Consider the following 25882-nt stretch of genomic DNA (forward strand, 5'->3'; position numbering starts at 1 on the left):
AGCTAAATGATAAGAAATAAAATACTGCAATGACAGTATTTACAATGAGAGTTTAGATGCGGGTTGTCACTGCCTCCCTCATAAAAACACAAGACACTCTCGCTTTGGGTTTAGGCAGGAATTTAGTTCAGTTCACACTTTTTTTTATTTCCATGCTCCTCTTTAACATTGCCAAGGATGCATTTACTGGTTAACAAAAAAATGTTGTGTTTGAGAAATTATTTCATGGGTTAATATGTCAACCTGAGACTGTAAATAACCAATGCCATTATGTTTGTACTGACATTGGTTAAAAACATCCCAGACTCAAAACTCTTACTCTGTGGAGTTCTTCACTTAAGTACATGTTTGCCATCTAGTGGTCACTGAGGAACTTTAACAACTTTATGGGAAATGATTCAAGAACACTCAAATAAGCACATCAATTATATATAGACATTGAATTGTCCAAAATCAATATCTAAGCTGCTGTGACAAGCAGTCAGTGTCATGTTATGGTTCCATTGCTTTCAGTTCATAACTTCCTGCCTCTAGTCCATGTCAATGTCACAGAATGCTGGCGGCTCCTCTCTCTTGACCCAGGGCAGAGGGGCGGGAACATGGGGGTCGTAAGTCCAGCGAGGATACACCCTCTTATACAGATTCATCAGCACTGTGTCCTGAGAGCGCAGCTGATTGTCAAATACACACTTCATGTGACCGTGAGTACCTGCAAAAGCACACAAAGAAATAAAATACTCAGGGTTCCCAACATTCCCAACAATACTTTTGTTAGCCATTTTGTTAAAATCATTTCTATATATTTTCATCCCAGTAAAAAAATTAATCTACAAATATTCTTTCTACCAAATTTATTACTGAACAATATTTATTGCTTTTGTATAAATATCCAATATTCCAAACTGAGAATTTAAATCAGTTATAATTGTTTTGCTGAAAATAACTAAAGAATCATTCAACAATAAAATATGCATTGTGAATGTTTATGAATATTATTATTAAGTTTAAACATACAAAATAATAATGTAGTTATTAGTGTTGTTTTTATCCTTATTAATATTAAGTTTAATTAAATGCTTAATATTTTACAAAGTAATTAAATGAATAATGAAATAAGTGTTATATAAATATATTCAAACAATGTATTACTATTATTAATTATGATAATATTGTGTATTATAATATTAATTATTTTATTGATAAAATCTATTAGAATTGATCATTATAACATTAATAAGTATTATAAATATTTTGGGATCTAATTGGTGAAAAATCTATATTTTGAGTTATGTTTAATTTAAAATGCTAGTGAATTCTGTAAATATTAAAGTTCATTAACCCCCGGGTTCACAGACAAGGCTTGAACTAGTCCCAGATTAAAACTAGTTTAACTGAAAGCAATTTGCATTAGTATATCTTAAAATATGTCACTGCCACTGTTTGTCTCAAGATGCACATCAGTAATGTTTTTTCTAAAGGCATGTTTATAAAAACTACTTTAAAGTCCTAAATGAACTAAAGACTAATTAAGGCTTAATCCTGTCTTAATATAAGGCCTGTCTGTAAAACCGGGCCTAAATGGGTTCTCTCCACAGCTGAGATTATTTTTTGTGTGTGCTTGTTTTTTTACCTAAAGCTTCCTTGATGTGTCCTCTTCGTCCCCATTTTGTACGTAGTTCTACTGGCTTAAACCACAAAATATCATCTGCAAAAAAGAAATGCTTTAATGTTTGACTCAAATATTAGATCTCAACAGAATGACTCATTTAACACCACACACACATCTGAAGGTAAACAGATGAAATGACTAACGCCTCCATTCTCACCTCTGTTGAAGAACATGTAACGGACCACAGCAGAGCGCCGGTTTATTTTGAAAGGATGTCCACTTAGCACGATTCTCTTCAAAACCACACGCCGAGGATCACAGCTCAAAAGACTACCTGTGGCCACCAGGTCCTGCATACCTGTGGTAAAAGTAAAACAAAAACGCTAAACCACACGCTGTACTGATGAAGGCAGTTATTTTTGAATCAAATGTTATGTCTGATTCTCCCCACCATTGTCTCTCTGTTTGAAGACCAGGACACCAGCTGTGGGGAAGGTAATGGGGGCATAGACAGACATCACTGTAGGAGCATCAGGACGCAGGAAACGCTCCAATTTGTGTTTATCAGCTGAAGACAAAGAGGAGGCAGATTTAATATCATTAATTGCATTTAATGAGATTTATTCATCAGATAAATCATGTGGACAGACAAAACAACTTTGTTGAAATGGATTGCTGACCCAAAAATTAGATACGTATAAAAAAATAAAAACAAAGCTTCCTAAAGAATTGGAGCTTAATGATTCAGTGTATCGATTCATGATTCGGATCGCGTGTCAAAACGCCAAACTGCTGAAATCATGTGACTTTGGCGATCCGAATCATGAATCGATACACTGATTCATAACGATTTGAAGCTTTGTTTCAAAAAAAATAAGCCCATCACAGGGTATATGCAGGAATCCTGAAGTTAAGTTCAATACCTTTTTAAGACGTTTTTTAAGACCGTCTTAAAATATTTTAAGACCTCATCACACTTCTCTAATCGGCAACAAACCTTTAACTTAATAAACAGTTGTAGTAGAATGTAGAATTAAAATCTCTATGGTAGGCCAATTTTGTATCGTTTATATTGCCTATCTGCTTTGCGATGTATGGAGGGCAACACATCACCTAACCACCCATTTCGCAAAATACATGACATCACCCGTAAACAGCGCATGCCAGGGATGGAAATTAACTTTTTTGCTAACATTGAGGGGCTGATCAAAATCTATACCAGCCACTCAATGTTTTTACCAGCCACTTTCTTCTTTTTAACCGACAATGTGTAACTGCATGTGAAAATTAAAACTACACGCTCTACAATACTTAAGCAGTTTATTTCATCTCAAGTCTCAATGAAATACTGACATTTTCTCTTTCTCTCTTTTACACACACAAACCATGACATGTGACATGCCCACAGTTTCTGCTGCATCAGACGCTGTCCTCTCCAGCAGCTGGAATGTGTTCACGGATGCCATACCAACTCTCAACGACCACCAGGACTAAAACGGTTTTTTAAAAGCTATTTATTTATTCATTGTAAAGTGTAATAATCATCTCAGAAAAAAAAATGTATTCTTCTGTCAGGCGCAGTTGAAGTGCCTGGGAAAAACGCTGTCAAGATGAGAGAGTTTAGCCAGGCCAAACGTTTACCCCTCAGAAAAATGAACGTTCCTCTCTCATCAACAATTATAGCCTGATTTTAAACCGATTACTGTGCTCCATGTAAACACACCTATAGACTGTAAAAAAAATGCGCTACAAGGCACTTTAAAAAACGGATAGTTTATATATAGTTTGATATTGTTTTACTTTAGATATTTTGCGTCGTGTTTGAATGCATATTCGAATATCAAATAAAAAGTGATAGCCCTAGTAGTGAGATGGACTCTGTAACGAGATATTTAGTGCCTTTTATGGGTCTTGAGAGAGGAAATGACATTGTGACCAATGAAGGCCTTTTTGAGCCATCAGATTTCAACAAAAATATCTTCATTTGTGTCTGAAGATCAACTTCAGAACTGAGGTCTTACGGTTGTCGAACGCCATGAGGGTGAGATAACAATTTTCATTTTTGGGTGAACTAACCCAGAAATCCTGAGAAACATGATGCTCTCTATAGGCTGTTATTACCAGAAGTGTGCTGTGAGAAGATGGCCGAAGCTCTGAAGCGCCTGAAACCGCACTGAAACACCAGCTCTTCTTTAGACTTGATGGGTTCTTTGTTGCTCGGGTGCTGCCGCACAACCATATGCATCACTGACATCTGCGAAAACATTTCAATACTGACTGTAATTATTTGTGAAAGTGCATTTAAACTGAGCTCTACCAGTGCACTTCAAAACTCAAGCATCACTACAACAACTTTACACAAAATGTGAAATTTTATGCTAACCACTTAAAATGTTTGAGAATCTTCTAAGCTGTAAGTACCTTCTGTTCATGTGGTAGCAGGGACACCAGAACTAATGGTTTTCCAGTCAGAAAGCTCTCCATTACTGAGGGAGGAACGTCCACAATATGAAGAGTCACATACCAGCCTACCTGCAGGAATAAAAGACGGACATTTCAAAACAAATTTCTTGGGTAAACTGTGAAACATCAACATTTCTGGAATCAAACCAAGATATCGGTGATAACTCTAGCCAACACCCCTTTCACACCCTCCCCTCCTCCATACAAACCATCGCTCCTTCCTCCTCGCTAGCAGCATCTGCTAATATTCGGCGACGCATGCGCTCAAAGTTCTGGAATTGGTAGATGCGTGAGTAGTTGGGAGGCAAGTTTTCCAGGGGGTCCCATGGGGAGGAACGGAAACTTTTCAGGCCTCTGTACCTCTGGAACCTGAACATGCAGAACAGAGTAGAAACCTTGTGTACATTTCTGTTCAAAAGTCTAGTGTTGGCCACATTTCTTTAAAAAAAAAATTAAATAATTCATACTTTTATTCAGCAAAGATGCATTAAATTGATCAATAGTGACAGTAAAACAATAAATAAATGCTGTTCTTTTAAACTTCATATTCATTAAATAATCCTGAAGTGTATTACCATTTTCACAAAAATATTAAGCAGAACAACCGTTTTAAGTCTTGAGCAGCAAATCAGCATATCAGAATGATTTCTGAAGGATCATGTGACACTGAAGGCTGAAGTAATGATGCTGAAAACTCAGCTTCACAGGAATACATTTTAATTCACATTATATTAAAATTAAACGCTCTTATTTAAAAATTTTAATGATATTTCACAATATGACAATATTTCATTACTGCATTTTTGATCAAAGGAAAAACGCTTCTTTCAAAAGCGTTTAAAAAGTCTTTCGGACTCCATACTTTTAAACCGCAATGTAAAGCTAAGACCTTTATATTGTCTCTTTTACCATATAAATTATCAGCCTATATAAGAGATTGTTTTTTTTATTTATCACATCAACCATGTTAATATTAACAGTTTGCAACATTTATATTCATACTTTAAAGTTACAAATTTACAACTTTTAAGTGTTTGATGACGGCAATCTTTAAAAAAAACTAATAACACTTCAACTGTTAAACATAATCTTTAGCGGATATCAAAATGAATACCCATATTGTCCTACTATAGTTCATACTTTATAATGTATAATGTTTATAAGTGAATAAATTCACTTGTAGAACTGAAAATGACATTATATAGTACTAAAATTTTATACTGGCCATAACTTAATAAATTACAAAAAATGCAGGGGTTGGAGCAACATGATGGCAAGTAAATTGAGACTAAACATTTTGGGTGACCTATGCCTTTCAAATCTAACATGGACAGATACGTTGTTGTCTCCTGGTTCGGTCACACTTTGGATTAGGGTCCAATTCTCACTATGGACTAACTTTTAATTACAACTTTTGCCTCAAACTCCTAATTACTACTTATTAACAGTTAGTAAGGTAGTTGTTAAGTTTAGGTATTGGGTAGGTTTAAGGGCTGTAGAATATGGTCATTAAGAATAAGGCATTAATATAATTAAATATAAATTATATAAATATAATTAATATATATACACAAGTATATAAGTACAATCAAATAAAAAAATTATATATATATATATATATATATATATATATATATATATATATATATATATATATATATATATATATATATATATATATATATATATATATAAAACAATCAATATCCTAGTAATTTGCATGCTAATAAGCAAATATTTAATACTAAGATTTGGACCCTAAACTAGGGTTACCCCTGGTTCTTACCGTGTCTTGGCTGAGACGTCTAGGGGAGTGTCGACTTCATCGGGAAACATCTCATTGGCACGTGCCTCTCGGTATCTCCTCAGCCCCTCTCCCTCCTCAGCCTCGTCAATGCATTCGTCATACTTCTGATCGGCTCCAGTGCGTCCGGAGGAACTGATTTCCTCCTCCTCTTCTTCCCCATCGTCATCATCTTCTTCAGATACGCATTCAGATTCAGCATCCTTAGAGAGGAAGAGTTGCATGTAAAAACATTTCTCACATACATCCATAGAGTCTAGCAAACCCAAACAAAACAGGCAATTTCTTTGAAGTCCACTAAACAGACAGCATAGTGGCTGAGATAGGGAAAAAGACAAGACATACCACTGGGGTGCATTAACCCCCCCTGTGGGGTCAACCTGCAGAACAATCGCAGGTGCAGTAATAAAAATAATCTCTGTAATCATCTGTAGTACCACTTCCCTATTGTTAACATCTTGCATTGAAAAGTCTCCTTTGGTGCGCCCCAAGACATCAAACACATGCTAATTATGATTAAAGAAAATAAATGGACCAGAACTTCCATACATGTCAAGCTTCCCCTTGTTCTTTCAAGCCCAGCTGGTATAAATAAATGGCCACCCCCACCGCAAGTCTCGACAGGAAGTTCTGTCCAAAGAGCAGGAAGACAGAAGGCTTCTCTCGGGACACCCTCTCCAAACACTATTGTTGCGTCGAGATGCCTGGCACTAAGGCCAAGCAGCAGACGTTGAGAAAACAAACAGTGCCTCTCCGCCACACAGCGCAGTCACGTATACACTGTTCCGCCCGCACTGTGCCCACCCTACATCTTCTGACTTTATTTAGACCTTCAATCATTATCGGGCACTCAGCTATACTTGGGTTTAACACACTTTGGCCATAACAGATAAACAAAAACAAAACCTGATAAAGATAAACATTCCCACTCCTAAAATGTGTTGCAGTGGCAGATACCATAGACCAGTTTTGCTATTTTTTTCAGGAGAGCCCCACAGGTAGGGCAAAATCAATATGACAGACACTTTAAGCAAAGTGTAAGAAGTTACATCCAGTAGCATATCTGCTTATCAATCTGTCATCCCTGAACATACAATATGCAATGCAATAAATTCAAAAGGCAGAGAGATAGTGGGTATGCATGCATAATATATTTTTAATGTCAACTATCTTTTAGTGCTGTCAATCGATTTAAATATTTGGATTAATCACACATTTTTCTGAGATTAATTAGGATTAATCACAATTAAAAACAAGTGTTATGTTTTTATTATATTTTATGATGCAATCATTTTACAGTAAATAACCAAATTAATGTAGAAAAAACAAAGACAGTATATTTGAAATATTTGTTTAATGGCGTATTTCTATGAATATGAATGAAGGCTGGCTACCGATTTTAAATATTGATTATAGCCATTCAACATTACAGTTTAACTGAAAGCTTTTTTAAACATTTATTAGGCTTTAAACTTCAACTTAAAAGAATCCTCTCATAAACCTGTCATTTTTTACCTGTGTCCTTCCTGTCTCACAGGTAGAAAATAGGCTACAGAAATTGAACAAAGCTATCAAACAGTCTGCAAATGCATACATTATTAATTAAATTTAGATTAATCCTTATTAAAGCTACAAAAAAGTTCTTTAGTAAAGAGCAGTGAGTGATTAACATTAATGGCTGCTGTCGCTTTAAGATCTGCCGCTGCAGAACTGATGCGCTGTCTCACGTGCCCTTTTTTCCTCACAACTCTAAGTTCGTTTAAGACGTTATTTAATATGTGAATACTCGACAAAATGACATTGGCATAATTCTGTTATATATTTTTCAAGCTGGATTCTGCCACGCTGTCTGCTCATGATGCTGGCACGTAACCCACAAACGCCGCTGTTTTGGGTATTTAAAAATACATTTATAAAATATAAATTATTTGTAATAGAGCAGGCACTTTGAATTTTTAATGGGTTATGTTATAGCCCTGCTTGTTTGTATTAATGTACTGACTGCAAGATCATTTCACCGTATTATTTACTGCCATGCGAGCCACAAATTAAGCTGGGCGAACCACGCAATGACACTGCCACAGACAATAAAAGATACACAGCAAGAAGAAACACCGGAGGTTCACGCTTGCACCCATACTGTACTGTACTGTTTTGGTGCGCAGTGTTCTGATTTACTTAGCTCTTATGTTTGGTGGAGGCAATCCAGAATTACTCTTGGTAAAATTATAATCAGACAGGCCCTCCACCTCTTAAAAAACTTGTCGGATCTGCACGATTCACACAAGTCACTCAAAATCCCATGACCAAGCAGGGAGGCGTGAAAAGCGCGTTGTTTACATCCCTGTATGTAATTCACCCATGTCATATGTCTCAGGGTCAGGGTATCTGATCGTCATGTCATGTCTCAGGGTATCTGCAGGTTTCCCCAAGTCAAATTTAAGACTTTTTTAAAGACCATTATGAATAAAATTTAAGACCTATATTGCGCAATAAACAAAACATACAAAGAAAATGCAGAATCACTAAATTACTTGAAAAGCAAATTAAATTATTTAAATTAAACAAAGTGTTAGTAAACTTGCACTTATTCATAGCTCAATCCCACCAGGATTATACACGTTAGATTTTTTTTAAAGATCAAAATTATTTTCTTTTAATAATTAGGATTCCACATTAACCATATTATTATGTTAGATGCACAATAGTCACACATGGCAATAAAAAAAAAGCATGATTCTTGTTTGGTATTACAAAAAAGAGGCTGGTCCAGTAGTGTGCTATCTATCTTTAATAACACGATTGCTTTGGGTTGGAAATATGACCAAAATCTTAAAAGTAAACCACAGCAATGTGCTCTTTAGTATAAGTAAAAAGGTGTAAAGTAATTAAATAGGCTAATCAAACAAATGGTCAGTAATAAAACATATACTTATAAACAAATGACAAAAGGACAAAACAAAGTAATACAACAGATACATATCTACAAATAGTGCTGTACGTGTAAGTGCCGTTTTCCCTGTTTGTGTTGTTGTTTGTGTAACATTTACACACAGACAAGAGCTATATTTGTTGGCTTTCACTTTGAAAACTTGGTTTCAACTGCTGAAAAGAAACAGTTCAGCATCTTACCACCTGCTGTTCATCTAATGCAGAGATCCAGTACTTACTGACACGTCCCAAACTTTTTTACTCAAGTTAGGTTATGGACATATGCATAATAGTGTGTGTATTTGATCGTTCAAGTGTAATGAGCCTAGAAATATATATTATGTACTCTAGCTCGAGCGCTGACAGGCAGCAAACACACAGTCTGACATCGCAGTTCGTGGTTTACATCACTTTTATTAACTCTTTTTAGTGCTATCATACTTTTATTTGGTCATTATGTAAGATGATGAGAAAGATTCGCGATCGCAGAACTGGAGCAACTGTCAGCTGAATAAAATCCGTTTTATGCGTCTGTGGGGTACGATCAGAAAGAGACTCGTGCCAATAACACGAAAGCTGATTGGCTGCAATATAAAATGCATGTTGGCCTCATTTGTAGTTGTAATACAGCGAACAATAGTTGGACTAGCGAAAGAAAGAACTACAAACAATCGTCATATCGTCAGCCTGTGAGATCGCCGATACGCGATCTTATCGCGTCGGGGTGGAGCATTCAGTGGCATAACTTTGTTTTAAAAAGTGGGTGGGACAGTCTCACGAAAATGCGTATAGTACGAGTGTGCAATCTCGTGGAATTACAAATGGTAGGCTACGCAGTTTTTTGTGTGCATATGATACACACTTTATGGCGTATTGTAAGGGGATGCATCTAAACACAATATAGCGTTAGTGTCCAGATTTTTCACGTGAATAAAGGCATAGATTTGCACACTTTAAATCCTCGTATTTTTTTCTCATTAAAACCGAATATCATCATTGATTGTACATGAAGAGCAGGGACAGTTTTTGTGCATTTTGTTTCGTGATTTTACCGGAACGAATACAAAAGTAAGATTAAAGTGCTCTGCACATGCACGAGCCACGAGAGAAATCTGCAGCACTGAAAACAGCGGCAACGAGCGCCAGATCGCCTCTTATTTAACAATCGAAATGATGCTCTTCTAGTTAACCAGATGTGTTGTGTTTGTATTATTTAGGTTCATCCGTGAAGCAATCCGTGTGCAACTGGTCCGCTGTTGCATACCACAAACACAGCATTTATTCATTATTTTTTATTTAAAATCCAAAAGTTTTTACTGAACATGGCTCGTCACTAGCCTACATAAACAGCATTTTATTCAATTAATTTATTCATATTTAGATTTAGCTCACACAAGTGGCAAAACATTTAAACATAGGTTATAGCCTAAATCACAAACATTTTAAATTAGAAACTTACAATAGGCTATTCAAAAACAGCCGACTCTCGTCTTTTCTTTCGTTTTTAAACCTTTTAAAGGAAATCCTGCAGTCTCGTTTCCTTGCTTAACTTGAGAAAAAAAGCCATGTGTTGACTTTGAAACAAGAGTAGGCCTATAGGCTATTTTAAGTTATACGCATCTGTGGTTAAATTACTAGATTTTCGCGTCAATAGCCTACCTGTTTATTTTAATGCGAACAATGTTCTGTCGTTTTAATGCAGCAACGCAGCGCAGCAAAAAATAGCCTCGGTACGAAAACGATCCGTGCACGGCTGCAGACGCACCGCTCCTGGAACGGACTGACGGACAGCACCCGCGTGCAGTGTGACAGCTGTCATCCGTTAACATGGGTACGGAAAAAAATACGCACCGCACACGCACTGCAGACGGAGTGTGTGTGAAACGGGCGTGTGTGTGAAACGGGCTCCATCGGAACGCGTGTTCAGTGCAGCGGGCAACATACTCCCCACCGCAACCTTCTCAAACCAGCTGGTTTTCTTTATACAAAACATTTTTGGGAATAGATAACTGAATTGCATAACAATAATTGTTGTCTTAATTGTTTCTGGCCTTGTGTTTGTTTTAGCAATAAGTTCATTCGAGTAGCCTATACATTTGAGGTGATTTAATTGTTTTGCCGTTTTATTTGAGTTCTTTCATTGTGTTTTTTTATTTATTAAAGCCTATTTCGTTATTTATTATTTTTAGGCTACCGTCAACCTGGTGTCGCAGCCTGTCTATTTTAATGGACTATTTATTTCTGTAGCCCATCGGGCAAGGGCTAAAACACATTATTAGAAAATACATTGTCTGCTGACATTTAAGTAGCCTATTTCACTGCACTTTAACAAGAAATCTTAGCTTAACGGCCAGTGCAATATTTTTTGTTCATTGTTGTTCCGTCGTTAAGTCGTTTGAAATAAAGCTGCTTTTACTTTTTGACTGATTGCTCTGTTCAAATGTATAGGCTATAGCCTATAATTATATTATAGCAATTTGTTATTGTATTATTATAAGTATAAAATAAATGTACATTTATGAAAAAAAAATGCTTTAGCCTGATGATGATGATGCCGTTTTCGCCGTGGCTTATGTGAATTTGTGAATATAGGGCTAGGTTGATCACCTTGCAATTAAATTCTGAAACTATGTAGTTTTTTCGTTTTTAAAAAAACATTTTTTTCACTGAAGAGCAACTCATTTTTACATTTTAAAAGCGCGTGGTGTTGCACTCGCAGTATATATGCGGCACGTAGCCTATGAGTGCAACACCACGCGCTTTGATGTTGATGTGAATAGTAAGGCTAAGCAGAATAAGTACAATTAATGTAATGATGATGATAATAATAATAATAATAACTATGATCATAATATTTTCATTTAATAATGATTTTTTTTCATTTATTATATTCATGGGGAGCGAGCCAAATATCGCCTTGAAATCGCCAACAGCTTCAGCTTTCGGCGATCTCTCTGCCTATCGTCGATACACGATACTATCGTCTATCGGCACAACCCTACGCTGCGGGAGCATTACAATGAGCATTAGAGGTAGCATTACATGGATGTAGGAAAATTAAGACCTGCTTAACATTATTTAAGACCTAGAACATCATGCTTCCATGAATTTAAGACTTTTAAATGCCTTATATTAAGATTTTGAAATGTAAGACTTTTTAAGACCCCGCGGGGACCCTGAGGGTGGAAAATACAGAAATATGTAAAATAGGTAGGGGGAGGGAGAAAAAAAATATTCACATCTCTCATCTATATTAGTCCTCATTCACAGCTCCCGTGTGATTTATTTTGGCAGACTAATAGTTTCCTGTTTGGAGTTATTTGGTTATGGCAGAGACGGCTGTAATTGTTTTGTTTTTCCTCTAAAGGAAAGGCTTCATCAAACTTGTGACTGCTTGTGTCAAAATAATAAACACTCACCTGAGAATCATTATCACCGTCCATTTCATCTTCCATCATCCCATCTTCATCATCATCATCATCATCATCCTCATCCTCACAGCTGTCAACAACACCATCATCCTCTTCGGCATTATCAGTGATCCATGTGGCCTGATAGTCAGAAGTCCCCTTTGGTACCTTCATCACTCTCCTGTTCTTTCTGCCCTCTGAACAAAAATACACATTTTATCAATATCCATATTGTCCATAGAGAGAATCCCACTGACCTATTTAGGTCACTAGTAGGAATTCCTGCGCATCTGGATACAAATTTTAAAACTGATCATAAATTAGATGCATGGCTACTAAAAAAAAACAGATTTTATTCTGTTTTGACAATCCATTTTTTGTTATTGAGTTCAATAGAAATATTCTGGAGGAGAAAGTGTTTGTATGAGAGTTGCAGCAGTGCATAATGCATTGTCATATGAACGAGATGAAAAGTTATTGAGCGTCAACCAACTTCGTTTTTTAGGTGTTCTGCACCGTTTGCTCTAGTCGGACACGGTCTGTTTTTTTTTCCGACCAATTTAACATGTTGGAATCCGCGTCGAGCCATTGGTGAAAAAACTTGTCTTGGCTGTTCAACTTGGCAAACGAAAAAGAGTACGAGAATAAGAGCAAAAGTGATGAAAGCAAGCAAGTACGTTTTTTACATTTATTTTTATTTCAGTTTCAGTGGGGGAGGTTATCTCAAGTTGGTAATATTAGCATTTCAACATATTTCAGCTAGATACCAATGCATCTATTCTCATTTTCATGTAATGTTTATAGTTGATGTTATTTCAATATTTACTCTGGTGTGAACAGGGCTCAAGAGCTCATGGTAATACAGTACCTTCTGCCTCCTCCAGCTCTGCTTCTGTGGGCCACGTCTGTTCCCCATCCATGGGATCCACATCTGCCTCCGCCTGCAGGCTCTCTCTCTTCTCAGGGTCTGCTTTCATCAACACCCGAATGTCCTCATTCATATCTCCATCACCACCATCCTACAGGACATAGATATAAGAATCTTAATAAACATCACAGATGATAAATAAATCAGGTGTGACAACACTCCAGAGTTAATTAATTAGTTCATCCATAAAGAAAATGAAAATGCTACATATTGGCATAAAGCCATAGCCAATCCGAACACAACTGAGTTTTAAAACAGTTACTAGGACCAGGTTTTTGGACCAACAAGTTTTCACTGTGGGGTTTTATTCAGTGGTTCTCAACCAGGGGGACGGAGCCCACTAGGGGGCCTCAGCAAACTTTTGAATGTCATTTTAAATGTGTGATTTCTAGACCTGGACAAGTCATGTAAAATAATACAATCTTAAAATGTCACAGGCATTTTTATAATGAATACAATACTAATGCCAAGCTCTAAAATATTTCATCAGGTAGAAATTGTCAATAAAATATATATTTTTAAATCCTGATCATTAATCCTTTAGTAATAATGGTATCACTAAACAATAATGTTCCACTTGCTAACATTATTGATATATTAACTAAAATGAACTAACAAAGAAAAATACTTTCAAAAATGAATTAATTTTAACATTTACTACATGATTATAATAAAGCTGTCTTGCAGTATTTAATGGACTTCAGCTAACAAAATTTAGCTGACTAACAAAACTTTAACAAACTAACAAAAAAACTTTTAACTAACAGGAATAAAAATTAACAAAATACTGAAACAAATGTATTGCTCAGTGTTAGTTAATGCATTATTAATGGGACCTTATTGTAAAGCGTTACGAACTCCTTGTGAGACTTGAAGCTGACTTCTGCTTTGGAAACTGCAAACTATTCTTAAGTACATTTTTCTTTTAATTAATTACACTCCTGACTCTTGGTCTTCATTTATTCACTATTGGTCCTGGGTCATAAGCTGTTAAAGGTTTACTTCAGTGATTAGCATATGGCTTTGTATCAGTAGAAACCCTGGAGTATATTCAAATGATTGTGCTCCCCCTCATATTCCCATGAGACAAGAGATTTATGCATTTTATTTCTGAATTTTTGGCCAGAGGCTAAAGACTAAAGCCAGCAGAGGGCGATATTTCCACGTTTTCAATCCCCGCATGGGGAATGGGAGATCGCCCTCACAGCTCAGCTCGCAGCTGCAGTCTCAGGCATTCCTGTAAATGGCGGCCGGTGGAGCAATGTAAGTGTTTTAACTTCTCAAATTAATTCCTATGAAAGTTTGTGCTATGTGAACAGACACGTTCAGTTTTTAATTGTAGTGTCTATTCTCTAACTGAACTTCACATTTCTATTACATTAATGACTCAGTTTAAATACAGATTCATCTTCCCAGCGCTGAAGTACTCCTTTAACCCCTAACAATAAGGTGTGGAACTTCTAATTATGAATTAATTAATTAATGAACCGCACAAATTCTCTACGACAGCAAAAAACAAATGCAGTTTTCAAAAGTTAACAGCAACTTATCCTCCTAACCATCATCTCTACGTCTCGTCCTGGCTTTGCTGGGCGAGGGGCTGCTGTCACTAAGGGTAGAGGGTCTGCAGGAGCATCGATCTGGCTGAGCTGAAAGTCTCCATGACCTGTGATGTGCACAAGCCTGTTGACTTGCAGAGGACAACCTCGAATATATCCTGACACACAGAGGGTTCCTAACCCTGTGGCTGGGCCCCCTGTCCCATTCTGGCTGTTGTTCGGTATATATGTGGCTCTCTGAGCCAGCAGGTATGAGCGGCGAGACCGGAAGCCCAGCCGCCTCTGTTTCTGTGCCGAGAGGTGCCTCAGCAATAGCGTGGCATCCTGCTCGCCGTCCACAGGGAAGAGACGCGCTTCTGGGAAATGAGACTCTACCAAACGAGAGAGTGCCCTTCGAGACTCAGTGCGTTTCTTCACCGCTAGATCAGCCACTCCCTGACACACCAGTGCTGTAGGGCAGAGGAAGTAGAATTGATTATGATGTGTCAATTGTGTCACTTCCATCAAATTTGTACAGAATAAATTATAAACTGTATTACTGGAAGCAATCAGTTATATCTCACCATGACTTGGCAACCCCTGGGCAAAGAGGCAGGACAGGCAGTATTCTCCATAGCTGTCCCAACCTTCATTCGACTCTAACACAAACACCAAACTGTCTGCAATCTTCGCCACATCCAGGAGTGAATGCATATCCACTGAAGAGAGAAAAAACATGAATTTTTAAAGACATTTAATAGAAATTACACTTGAAATGACGGTAATTTCCTTTGATAAGAAAATAATATGCTTTTTTTTTATCCATAGAATAAGAGACTTTGGTTACACTTTAAGGTTACATTGTACCTCAAATATGTACTGGGTAATATTAATTAACTACATGTACTTAGTTACTTATAATTATACATAATATATTGTTATAACTATTGTTAAGACATGTGGTAAGGTGTAACTTCATCATCTTAAAATAAAGTGTTACTAAGATGTTTTAAAAACATCTAAAAAAATCTTACTTGGTGTACGAATCTTATGTGACCACTGTAGTGTCAGAAGTTAGAAATTAAATTCAAACGTGCTTGATAAGCATATGCTCCTTTGCTTAGTGTTACCTGCATCTGGCGTGTAGAAAGTGAATCTCTGTTTAAAGCGGGGTAGAACAAGACCAAAACTGTTCTTAGCCCCAGTGACTCCTTGATCCTCATGCACCACGCCACCAACTCCTTCACCTCTCAATATATTGGTGACAGCGCCAGCATCCACTGCTGCGTGAAGGGCTATCACTGCCACCAGATGAGGGGGTCCGTCCCTGCTGCCCAGCTTTCTTTTCTCCGTCAGCACCTGTCACCATCAACAACCCAAAGAGATTAGTTCTTCAACGAATGGTCAATCTGTAAACCAAGTAGAACTCTAATGAAGTCACATTACCGAGTCTTTTTTGTTGCGGCGCAGCTGGTTGGCTTTGTTTCTGCGGTCCATTTTCTTTATCACTTTTCTCTGTTTCTTGGTGAGAGCCATGACGGCAACTCTACCTAATTTGATTGATGCAAGGTGTCAAGTTTACAGTCTTAAAAATACACTGCATGGTTATAACAAATTTATAACAAAAAGATTATAACAAAGAACTGATCAACACAATTAGAATAGTATCAATGACTAAGATGGTTTGCTGGTCTCTCAGCCAGGTCAGGGTGGTTTTAAAGGAGCGTTGGTGCTTTTAGGTTGGGAGACCATCTTAAACCAACTCAGACTAACACGCATCTGAGGTTGACTTAAGTTATTAAACGTAGGCCTTCTAATATAGAAGTATATTACCTCTCTCTCTCTCATATTTAGAGAGATACCTGCTCGGACATTTAAACACGTGTCCACTCAGACAAGCACTGCCCACGTGACGGTTATCGCGTATATATTTGTAAATAAATCCATCAGACATACCCTTGTTCTCCCGCCCGATCTCGCCTTTAGTTCGGTGTTTTCCATGCTTGTGGTGTTTGTTTTTCTGTTTATAAGCTCCAGGTCTGTGTGCCTGCTGCTGTTCATCTCCTGCAGCCATTTTCTGTCATGCCGCACATGTAAACTTTATTGACGTCATATCCACGCGCCTAGCTTTCCTTCTGCAGAAATCGCCACTGAGTAAAAAAGTGCCCGAGTGCCACCTACTGTTGTTCAGCTGAATTATCCTACCGTGGATACATTGTCTGTTAAAGGGCTACTTTACACAAAAATGAAAATCTGTGGAAAAAAACGAAAAGTTGTTCCAAAACTGTTTGAATTTCTTTCTTCTGCGGATTTCTTCTTCTTCTGCTTTCTCCCATACTATCGAAATCAATGGGGCCCATCTAATGTTTGGTTACTCCTCAAAATAGGCTATACGTTAATACGAAATATATGAACAGTAAAAAAAAGTTGCACTGTTATGACAATACGCGTAATGTTGCTAATTTTTGTCTGTTATGACTATATCATTTACATGATATGTTGTATATGTATATTTATGTATGTCCATGATATGGATTAGCTTTTTATTTGTTACAGTAAACACACATAAATGCACACCATATTTACACCATTAAATATATCTGCAAGCTATCTGAGCTTTCACATGCTGTTTTGCATCCAGCATCATGTCTTGATCCCATCCTGTTTTTTTCTTCTTTTTTTCTTGTTCCAGCTGACCTCAATTAAAGGCATAAAACTCTGTAAATATACATTTTTTAAAAAAAGACTTGATGGGTTCATTCTCTGTTTTTCTCATGAAATCCTGGGTGAAAAGATAAAGCACATATTAATTTCTCATTACCATCTATGCAGGACAGAGCATATATTTTCTTGATCAATTTCATTTCTAAATCATGCGTGTGAGTTTTATTATTTTATATTGTCATAAAAAAATATAAAATAAGAAAACAAACAAATGTGTCCCCCATTCAAAGTCCTAGTCCATTAAAACAAATAGATTATAGGCCTACAAAGGAAATCGTAAATCATTCCCAGCACACACACAAAAAGCTATTTTAGATATCTAAACATTTGATGAACACCAAGAATTCAAAGTGTATTTAGCCATATTAATAGTGGTCAACTAAATCATTTAGTCCCTAGAGAATTTCTTTGTTGTTTTTACACTTATTATAACACACCACAGTATCTCGCCAACAGGACAATGCATGGCTCTTTAAATCCCATTCATAAAACAGGCTCCATACATCTCAAAACCCTCTGTTCGCCTGGATACAGTGACAGCATCCTGCGCTCTCATTGGCTGAGAGATATGGCTGCTTCAGAACCAACCCAGAGCTCTAGTTCTCTGCTCTGTTTACCAATTGGTTGCGTGCAGGCTTGTTGACATCACTGTAATAATTTTGCCCAGGGATCAACTTTAACCTCTTACTGATCCATAACAGTGATGATTACCAATAGGCTACTGAACAATACCAAGAAAGCCTACAGCTCTGTACATTTTCTTTCTTTCTTTTTTTTTGCTTAAACTGGTAAAATGTATTCTCATTATAGAGTGTAGCTCGGATTACATCAGAGGAAACAGTAATCCCTTACATTTTTATGAGTTGTTCTTTGCTTGTCCTAGTTATCTTCAAGTCCATCTGTGTGAGTGCTGGTGGGTTTTCACATTTCAGACACACCAGAAAAAAATCATCATAATCATTTACATCTCTTTGAGAAGTCCTCATCACAGCATAGTATCAAAATTATAATCTTCAAAACATTTCCAAAATGCTCCCATGTGTTAAACTGATAACTTTATGAGATACACTTTTTAAAATGCATCACTCAAACAATTCCAACAAATATTATCATAATGCTGAAATTGTATTGCTGCCATTTACTCAGCTGCTTGTTTGCAGCAATCATGTTTCATTAAAATTTCCTCTGATTTCATCTGTGTTTACCTCTCCAGAACTGCCATGCTGCAATTAACATCATAATGGATCAGGGTGGGAAATCTTAATACTTCTCTAGGAAAATAAGGAGGAAGTCCATGACAGAGCTTATTCCTCAATGATTTTGGCAGCCCAAGCAAACAAAGTCTTAAATGTTGATAAAGGACATGTTCATGTGTATAGCTGTTTATTATAGGGATTTAATGCTCCGTCTCTTGGGGCCGGTGGGAGTTTCCCACATTGGGAGGGCGGAACTGGCGTTCCAGGAACCAAGACGAAAGGATGAGGGCAGCATTGATCCGAATCTTTTTAGCGAATCGGTTCGCTTCGGTTTAAAACCCGATTCATAGAATCGTTAAAATCGTCACTCCAAAGCGCTCTGGAAATAGCCTACTCACGATATTACTAAATATATTTTAGGAAAATACAACTGTTTATCACTATGTTTTGTATTAGGTTTTGCTTGACTAGTCAAAACGTACGAGCGACGTAGGCTACTGCTGTGATTGAGTAAAAATCAGAGAATAGTGATTGAAATGGATGTTATGAACGTGTTTGAGAAAGAAATTAGGTGTGTTCTAATTAAGATGGTACATGTATGGAGACTGTAAACTGAAGAATGTTTTATTTTTATTTCAGACATTGTGTATCTGACCATTTTATTTTATTATGTTTAAATATATTTACAACTGTTTTAATTATCCTTGTTTGTTTTGTTTTTTAAATAAATTCATACACATGGTATTGTTATTTCTCATGCATATGTTACTACTATTTGAATTAATTTAAAGCACTTTGAATTACCATTGGGTATGAAATGTACTATACAAATAAACTTGCCTTGCCTTGATTAGTCTACCTCCACATATAAGGGACTTTTGCTTATGAGCACACAGTAGAAAAACCTGTATGGATAGAGCTATACGCGTTCCTTGAAGTTGAAAACGATATAAAAGCGTACTAGGCTACTGTACATAAAGAATATGTAACCTACTTTTAGACCTGCTATTGGAAATTAATTTAGAAAAAATAAACTTTTTAGAGAACAATACAGTAATTCGCACCACGGAAAGATTTCAAACACCTTACGAATTGGCTCGAGCGAGTCAAAAATGATTCGTTACGAAAGAATGATTCGTTCGCGAATCGGACATCACTAGAGGAGGGCAGAGAGAGAAAAAATCACAGCCACCATCACAACATGATCATCACCCTACAGCCCGAACACACTGGTTCAAAAAACAACAGCCTCGAGCATTTCGCACCGAATCTGGGAAGTAGTCTCGTCGTCGGTCTGTAAAAGGACCGTGTTTATCTCTGTTTTTAAGCCGTCAGGGAGTGGATCTGTCTCGGACGCCATCTTTAGCAGCAGTAGCCCGAGAGAGTGAAGAGCTGCTGGGCCACCGTTAACCAGCTCCAGGCTGGAGGAGTTTCTCCAGCGGACACTCATGCTTGACAGCGAGTGATAAGTTTTTGGGGACTGATTTGGGGTCGGTAGGCGTGTTTCTGTCTACTGGGTTTGTTGTTGTTGTGGTCGGAGGAGTTTTCTCGGGCTGGCTGCTCATCCTGGCCTGTTGGGAGGGTAAGTGAGCTGTTAGCTCTTCTGCTAACTTAAGTTAATGTCAAAATTAACAAGTCCTGCTTTTCAACACAACATGAGGTGTTAGTTTAACCTCTATTCGTTTTCTGTAACCGATTCCAGTGAAATAACATTAAAACGCAACTGTTTTGATCAAAGTTTATTAGTTTCCACCCAAGTCATGGGTTTGTCTGTAGAAGTTTGGCTGCAGGTGATGAAGCTGTTAACAGGTCATCTGCATATTCACCATATAGAAATGCATGTGGTATGTCGGGATTTTAGTTCTGGGATGTGTGATCTGGATGTCACCTCAAGAGCTTGTCTATTCTGTCCATTATGATCATGTATGCCGTATGTATTAAGATGTGATGATTGATTTATTGTGATCTGAAATACTTAACCATGCTGTTAATGTAAAATGAACGTGCAGTTGACAATCTGCCGTGTTTGTAGACTTTGCTGATGTATCTGTGTAAACAGCCGTTTAATTAGATGTATTTGTACAGTTGAGATGTACAGACTGAATGATAATGATGGATGGACCTACTGTTTACATTTTTAAGTTTCCATGATTGCTATCTGTCAATAGGATGCTGGCTTTATTGTTATAGATCTGGTGGTTCATAAATGGCTCTTAGACATTACCATTGCTTCTGCTACCTGTATCGATGCTTGTATGCTGGGTTTGCCCTGTCACAGTGGGAATGGCAGCTCTGATTGAAACGCAATGAAGCTCTGCTGCATTTGTTTATGACTTTGCATTGCTCATAAACATGCAAACTGGTGGTATGTGAATAAGAGGCTGAATAGTGCCTCTGTTGTTGAGAGACACTGGCTGCTTTCTCCACCATGATTGTCTTTCTCTGACCTCATTGCTGCCTCTTAAATCTGGGCCTCTGTCCTCTCTCCGCACAGCATCCGTTACACTAGCCCTCAGGGTCTCCACTCCCACATCCATCTGATATCAGACTTCTGATTATCATTGATGTCATCAAGTGACTAACACAAGCTTGGTGTATCAGTTTCAATTATTTCCATACATTTCTCTATCTTGTAGGATGGCATACTTACAAGACATTTTTACATATTTTTAGTTTATTGTAAAAAAAAAAAAAAAAAAAAAAAAACAGGCCAGATGTATCCCTAAGAAGCATCAAGGGCTTGTTCACAAATGTCTTGAAAATTACAATTTAGTTTGTTACTAGATGTTAATTATACGTTGACTTAGAAAATGTTTTATTGCTTGGAAAGAACAATAATATAAAATACATAGCATCTAGAATGGTCTACTAAATAAATAGTGCCCATACTATTTCCAAATGAAATGATCTCCACAGGTACAGCTTTGGACACTGGGCCTAATCACTCGCAAGGTCATACTCAGTGTTTATAAATACCCAGCAGTGCACCGCCGGCACAGGACACCATCTCTAAAGCTCTGCCTGTGGCGAAGAAAGGACTGGGTCAGACTCAGAGTTGTGCTGCTGTTTGTCTGGCGCAGTGAGTGGACAGGAGTTTCCTAGACATTCCTCCTCATCTGAATTTAAAGGTTTTATGAGAGATATGGGTAAGTTGTTTGATATCCTGATGGATTCTTTCAGGCTAGTCCTAACCAAATGGTATCTTCAGAGACAGGGATATAGGTGTAGGACAGTCATAGTAATATCTACAGTGTAAATTCCCTGAAAGGACATTTTTGATAATTTTATGCATGAACAGGCTTGTTTTTTAGACAAATAGAGCTATTTCCTTGTATTTCGCATCTTTGCGGTAGCAGACCCAAGTTGCAGTTCTGTTTTTCAGCTTTTCACACATTCCTGAATAGCAACTCAGCATTTCTCCATTTGTGTGGCTCAGCTTTGCATTAACTTTGAGTTTTGTTTAAACCTGTCAGTTCATTGGAAAAGGAGATAAAGTCCGAAGGAAATGAGTGAAGGGGTGAAGAATGTTGATGTTGACTTAAAGAGCTGATTAGCACTGAAATGGTTGATGGGAGATTTGAAGTGCCATTAGCACATGAGCTGAGTGAACAGGAAATAGAGTAACAGTGAGTGAAAGAAAACGACATCATGTGGGCAGTTCCTGCCCTCCTGTTGTGTCGTCCTGTCCTGCCACATTCCTTCTGTGTCTGTTGAATGGCATGATGGGGTGTCATCTCGTTCTGTCTTTCAAAGTCCTGCCCTTACAATCTGTGTCACATGCTAAGCATCTGGCAGCTAATTTCTTAATTTCTTAAATTCCATGTCAATTCATTTGAATTGAGAAATTTCAAATAGGATGCATTACTGAATAGTCATTTGAATGTTAATTTAAGGAAGTAGGAATAAAATGGAATGAACAAGCATTCATTTAAAATAACATTTACATGTTAAAAATATGAATATAGGGCCTAGTATTCAAAAGTTTGGGGTCAGTAAGAGTTTAAAAATGTGTTATTCAGCAAAGATGAAGTGACAGTAAAGACTTTTATTGGGTTGCGAAATAAATGCTGTTTCAAATAAATGCTGTTCTTTTGAACTGTCTATTCATCAAAGTATCCTAAAAATCTATCTTGGTGGCCACAAAAATATAAGCAGCAAATCTGTTTTTAACATTGATTAATAAGAAATGTTTCTTGAGCAGAAATCAGCATATTCATATTCTGAAGCACCATGTGACAATGACTACATTTACATTATTGTGCACCAGCTATGCCACACTACCATGTAGATTGTCTACAAACTGGAAGGTTGGTGGTTCGATCCCCGGTTGCACCTGACCAAGTGTCGAAGTGTCCATGAGCAAGACACCAAACCCCAACTGCTCCTGACGACCTGGATGGTGCCTTGCATGGCTTACTCCGCCGTCGGTGTATGAATGGGTGAATGCGAGGCAAGATGTAAAGCGCTTTGGATGGCCATAGTGTCTGTTAAAAGTGCTATATAAATGCAGTCCATTTACCATTTACCATATTTATAATAATCAGAGTAGCCTACCGTCCTAATCACAGTAAGATGTTCACATGACATGAGCATTCCAGTTTACATGCCATTTTCATTATTCTGATTATTCGCTAATAAGTATGGTTATACCACACTCAGATACAGCCTATGCATGTTACCAGCCATTGTTTTAATCTACTCGCATCAAATTCATAATACAGTTTTATGGACGTAGCTTACTGGATATTATTCGGTGCAGTGATGAACGTCGCAATGTGGGGTTTGCCACTGCCGTCGTGTTCTTCACGCCATCTGATGAAGATACAGAGCGGAGACTGCGCAGCTAGTTGTGTCGGCAGAGTTTATTGATTTGGAATAGAGAAATCCTCTGAATAATGTCACGAAGTTCATTCATGAAGTTGTGTGAACAACACACGGAATCCATGTACGTCTTTGCACCTGCACACTTTGGTCAGAATGGTAATAATGAGATCAAGGCATTTACATCCCTGTTTATTGTGATTAAATATGGGCATATGTCACCTAGTTTAATGCGACTATGTACTACGATTATGAGCTTAATTGTATTACTTTGATCAAAGTATTGCGTTTACATGAGGTAAGGTTTAATTGCAATATTGTAATCACATTATAAGGGAGCATGTAAACGTCACCGAGGACTGGAGTAATAATGCTGAGAATTCAGCTTTGTCATCACAGGAACATTTTAAAATATATATTAAAATTAAATAATTCTAAGCATATTTACATATAAAACATGTTAGGCTTTTAAAAAAAAATCTCAAATAAAAAATGAATCCTGAGGATGTGCCACCCAGGATCATGTGATCATAAACGGTATGTTTACTGACAGGGTGTAGCACAAGATCACGGGCCCTATACATAGGCAGTTCTGATGGGCCCCCATGTTCCATGTTAAAGGTGTCATGAACTGGCTTTAAAAAAAAATGATACTGTTGTCTGAGGTCTACTTATGACGTTTGCATGGTTTTTACATTTAAAAACATCATAATGAATAAGTAAGGCTATTTTCCACACTGGTTTTGAGTCTCTCTACTGAATGCTTGGTTCTGATGGGTGTGACGCACTGAAGACTTGGAAGTAAACGCCCAGGGCTAGGATTGGATAAGATTTACATATATAATGAGTTTCTGCTTGTCTGTCAGTTCACTTGAGAGATTGTTTTGAAAGCAGCAACCGGAATGATTCACAGAACGTATTTATCAAACAGACACAATGATTTATCTCTCATCCACCCGGGATTGATTGTAATATTATTTGTTTTTTTACTTGGCCCGCCAGATCGTTGGATATAGGAGTGAACCGTATACACGTGCGGGTGCGCACTCTTGAAATATTAAGTCAATGAATAAAGTAATAACACTTTAATAAAGTGTATTTTCATCCCCCACACATTTACTGGTGCTCCCCGATCCTAGTCGACCCGCTCCGAGCGGGATTCGAAACAGCGTTACCTGCGCGAGGGCGGGCAAGTTAACAGATGCTAAAGACAGCTTTCTCTACCTCGGTTGATTGCGCGCTTCTTGAGGTCATTGGCAAGTAATAATAATAATAATAATGTGTTCGATTTATATAGCGCTTTTCAAGGCACTCAAAGCGCTTTACATAGAAGGGGGGAATCTCCTCAAACACCACCAATGTGCAGCATCCACCTGGATGATGCGACGGCAGCCATATTGCGCCAGAACGCTCACCACACACCAGCTTATGGTGGAGAGGAGACCGAGTGATGAAGCCAGTCAGGATATGGAGATTATTAGGAGGCCATGATGGACAGGGGGCAAGTGTATTTATACATAATATATTTATAACATATTTATAGAAACCAACGTGAATACATCAAGAATTAAATTCAGAGACAAAAAATTATCTATGCATGACCTGTCATTTTATTCGTATCTAAATATGAGGAGGGCGCTCTCACAGAAAGTCCAAAAGCAGATTCGTAGAAACGTTGTCACGCTGGAGCTGCAGCTGAAGGAAAACAATCGTTATGAGCTGAGACGTGATGATGACAATCAGACGATTGTGGCAATATATGCTTTATGAGTGTTTTTCAAGCCATCTCAATGTAGCCTATTTATTGACAATAAAGTAGGCCTATATCATATGAATAATGCAGTGCTAACTGACAGCTTTTTAAATGTTTATCTTCTGCTCTACAAAGCTGCATTTATTTAATCAAAAATACAGTTAAAACAGTAATATTGTGAAATACCATTACAAATGAAAACAGCCCTTTTCTATGTGAATATAGTAAAGTGTAATTTATTCCTGTGATAAAGCTGAATTTATCCTCATTACTCCAGTCTTCAGTGTCACATGATCCTTCACTAATCACTCTCATATGAGGATTTCATAATCAAGAAACTATTTTTATTATTATCTGTGTTGAAAACAGTTTAAAAATGTTGTGGAAACCATGATACATTTTATTTTTCAGGATTCTTTGATGAGAAAGTTCAATGGACAGCATTTATTAAATAAATTATTATCTTTTGTAATATTAAAAATATCACTTGTGATCAATTTAATGTAGCCTATGTCTGATCAACAAAAGTATTCATTTCTCTCTTTTTTAATTTTACCACAAATGTTTGAATGGTATGGTGGTTTCCTCAAAAATGAAGCAGCACCATGAGCAGCAAAACTGTTTTCAACACTGTAATAATCATTAATGTATGTTGAGCATTAAATCCTTATATGAGAATGATTATTGACACTGAAAACTGGAGAA

At 37.3% G+C, this 25882-nt stretch overlaps 2 protein-coding genes across 2 annotated transcripts in view; one reads left to right on the forward strand and one right to left on the reverse strand.

Moving 5' to 3' along the window:
- Positions 1–103: 103 nt before the first annotated feature.
- tsr1 (TSR1 ribosome maturation factor) lies at positions 104–16815 on the reverse strand. Its single transcript, XM_067450603.1, has 15 exons — positions 16640–16815; positions 16130–16233; positions 15814–16042; positions 15268–15402; positions 14705–15153; positions 13086–13236; positions 12227–12414; positions 5859–6079; positions 4282–4441; positions 4031–4141; positions 3731–3863; positions 2061–2177; positions 1827–1967; positions 1631–1705; positions 104–709 (listed from the first exon to the last, which is right to left on the reverse strand). The coding sequence occupies exons 1-15, from the start codon at positions 16755–16757 to the stop codon at positions 531–533; spliced, it is 2511 nt and encodes an 836-aa protein (XP_067306704.1). The 5' UTR covers positions 16758–16815; the 3' UTR covers positions 104–530.
- A 2939-nt stretch (positions 16816–19754) lies between these two features.
- Positions 19755–25882, forward strand: part of taok1a (TAO kinase 1a) — a 28117-nt gene continuing 21989 nt past the window's right edge. The window contains exon 1 of the mRNA XM_067450605.1: positions 19755–20185. The gene's annotated coding sequence lies outside the window, so the exon portion shown is untranslated. The remainder of the gene's footprint in view (positions 20186–25882) is intronic.

The sequence above is a fragment of the Pseudorasbora parva genome, chromosome 8 (genome assembly GCF_024679245.1).
Source record: "Pseudorasbora parva isolate DD20220531a chromosome 8, ASM2467924v1, whole genome shotgun sequence".
NCBI classification, from domain to species: domain Eukaryota; kingdom Metazoa; phylum Chordata; class Actinopteri; order Cypriniformes; family Gobionidae; genus Pseudorasbora; species Pseudorasbora parva.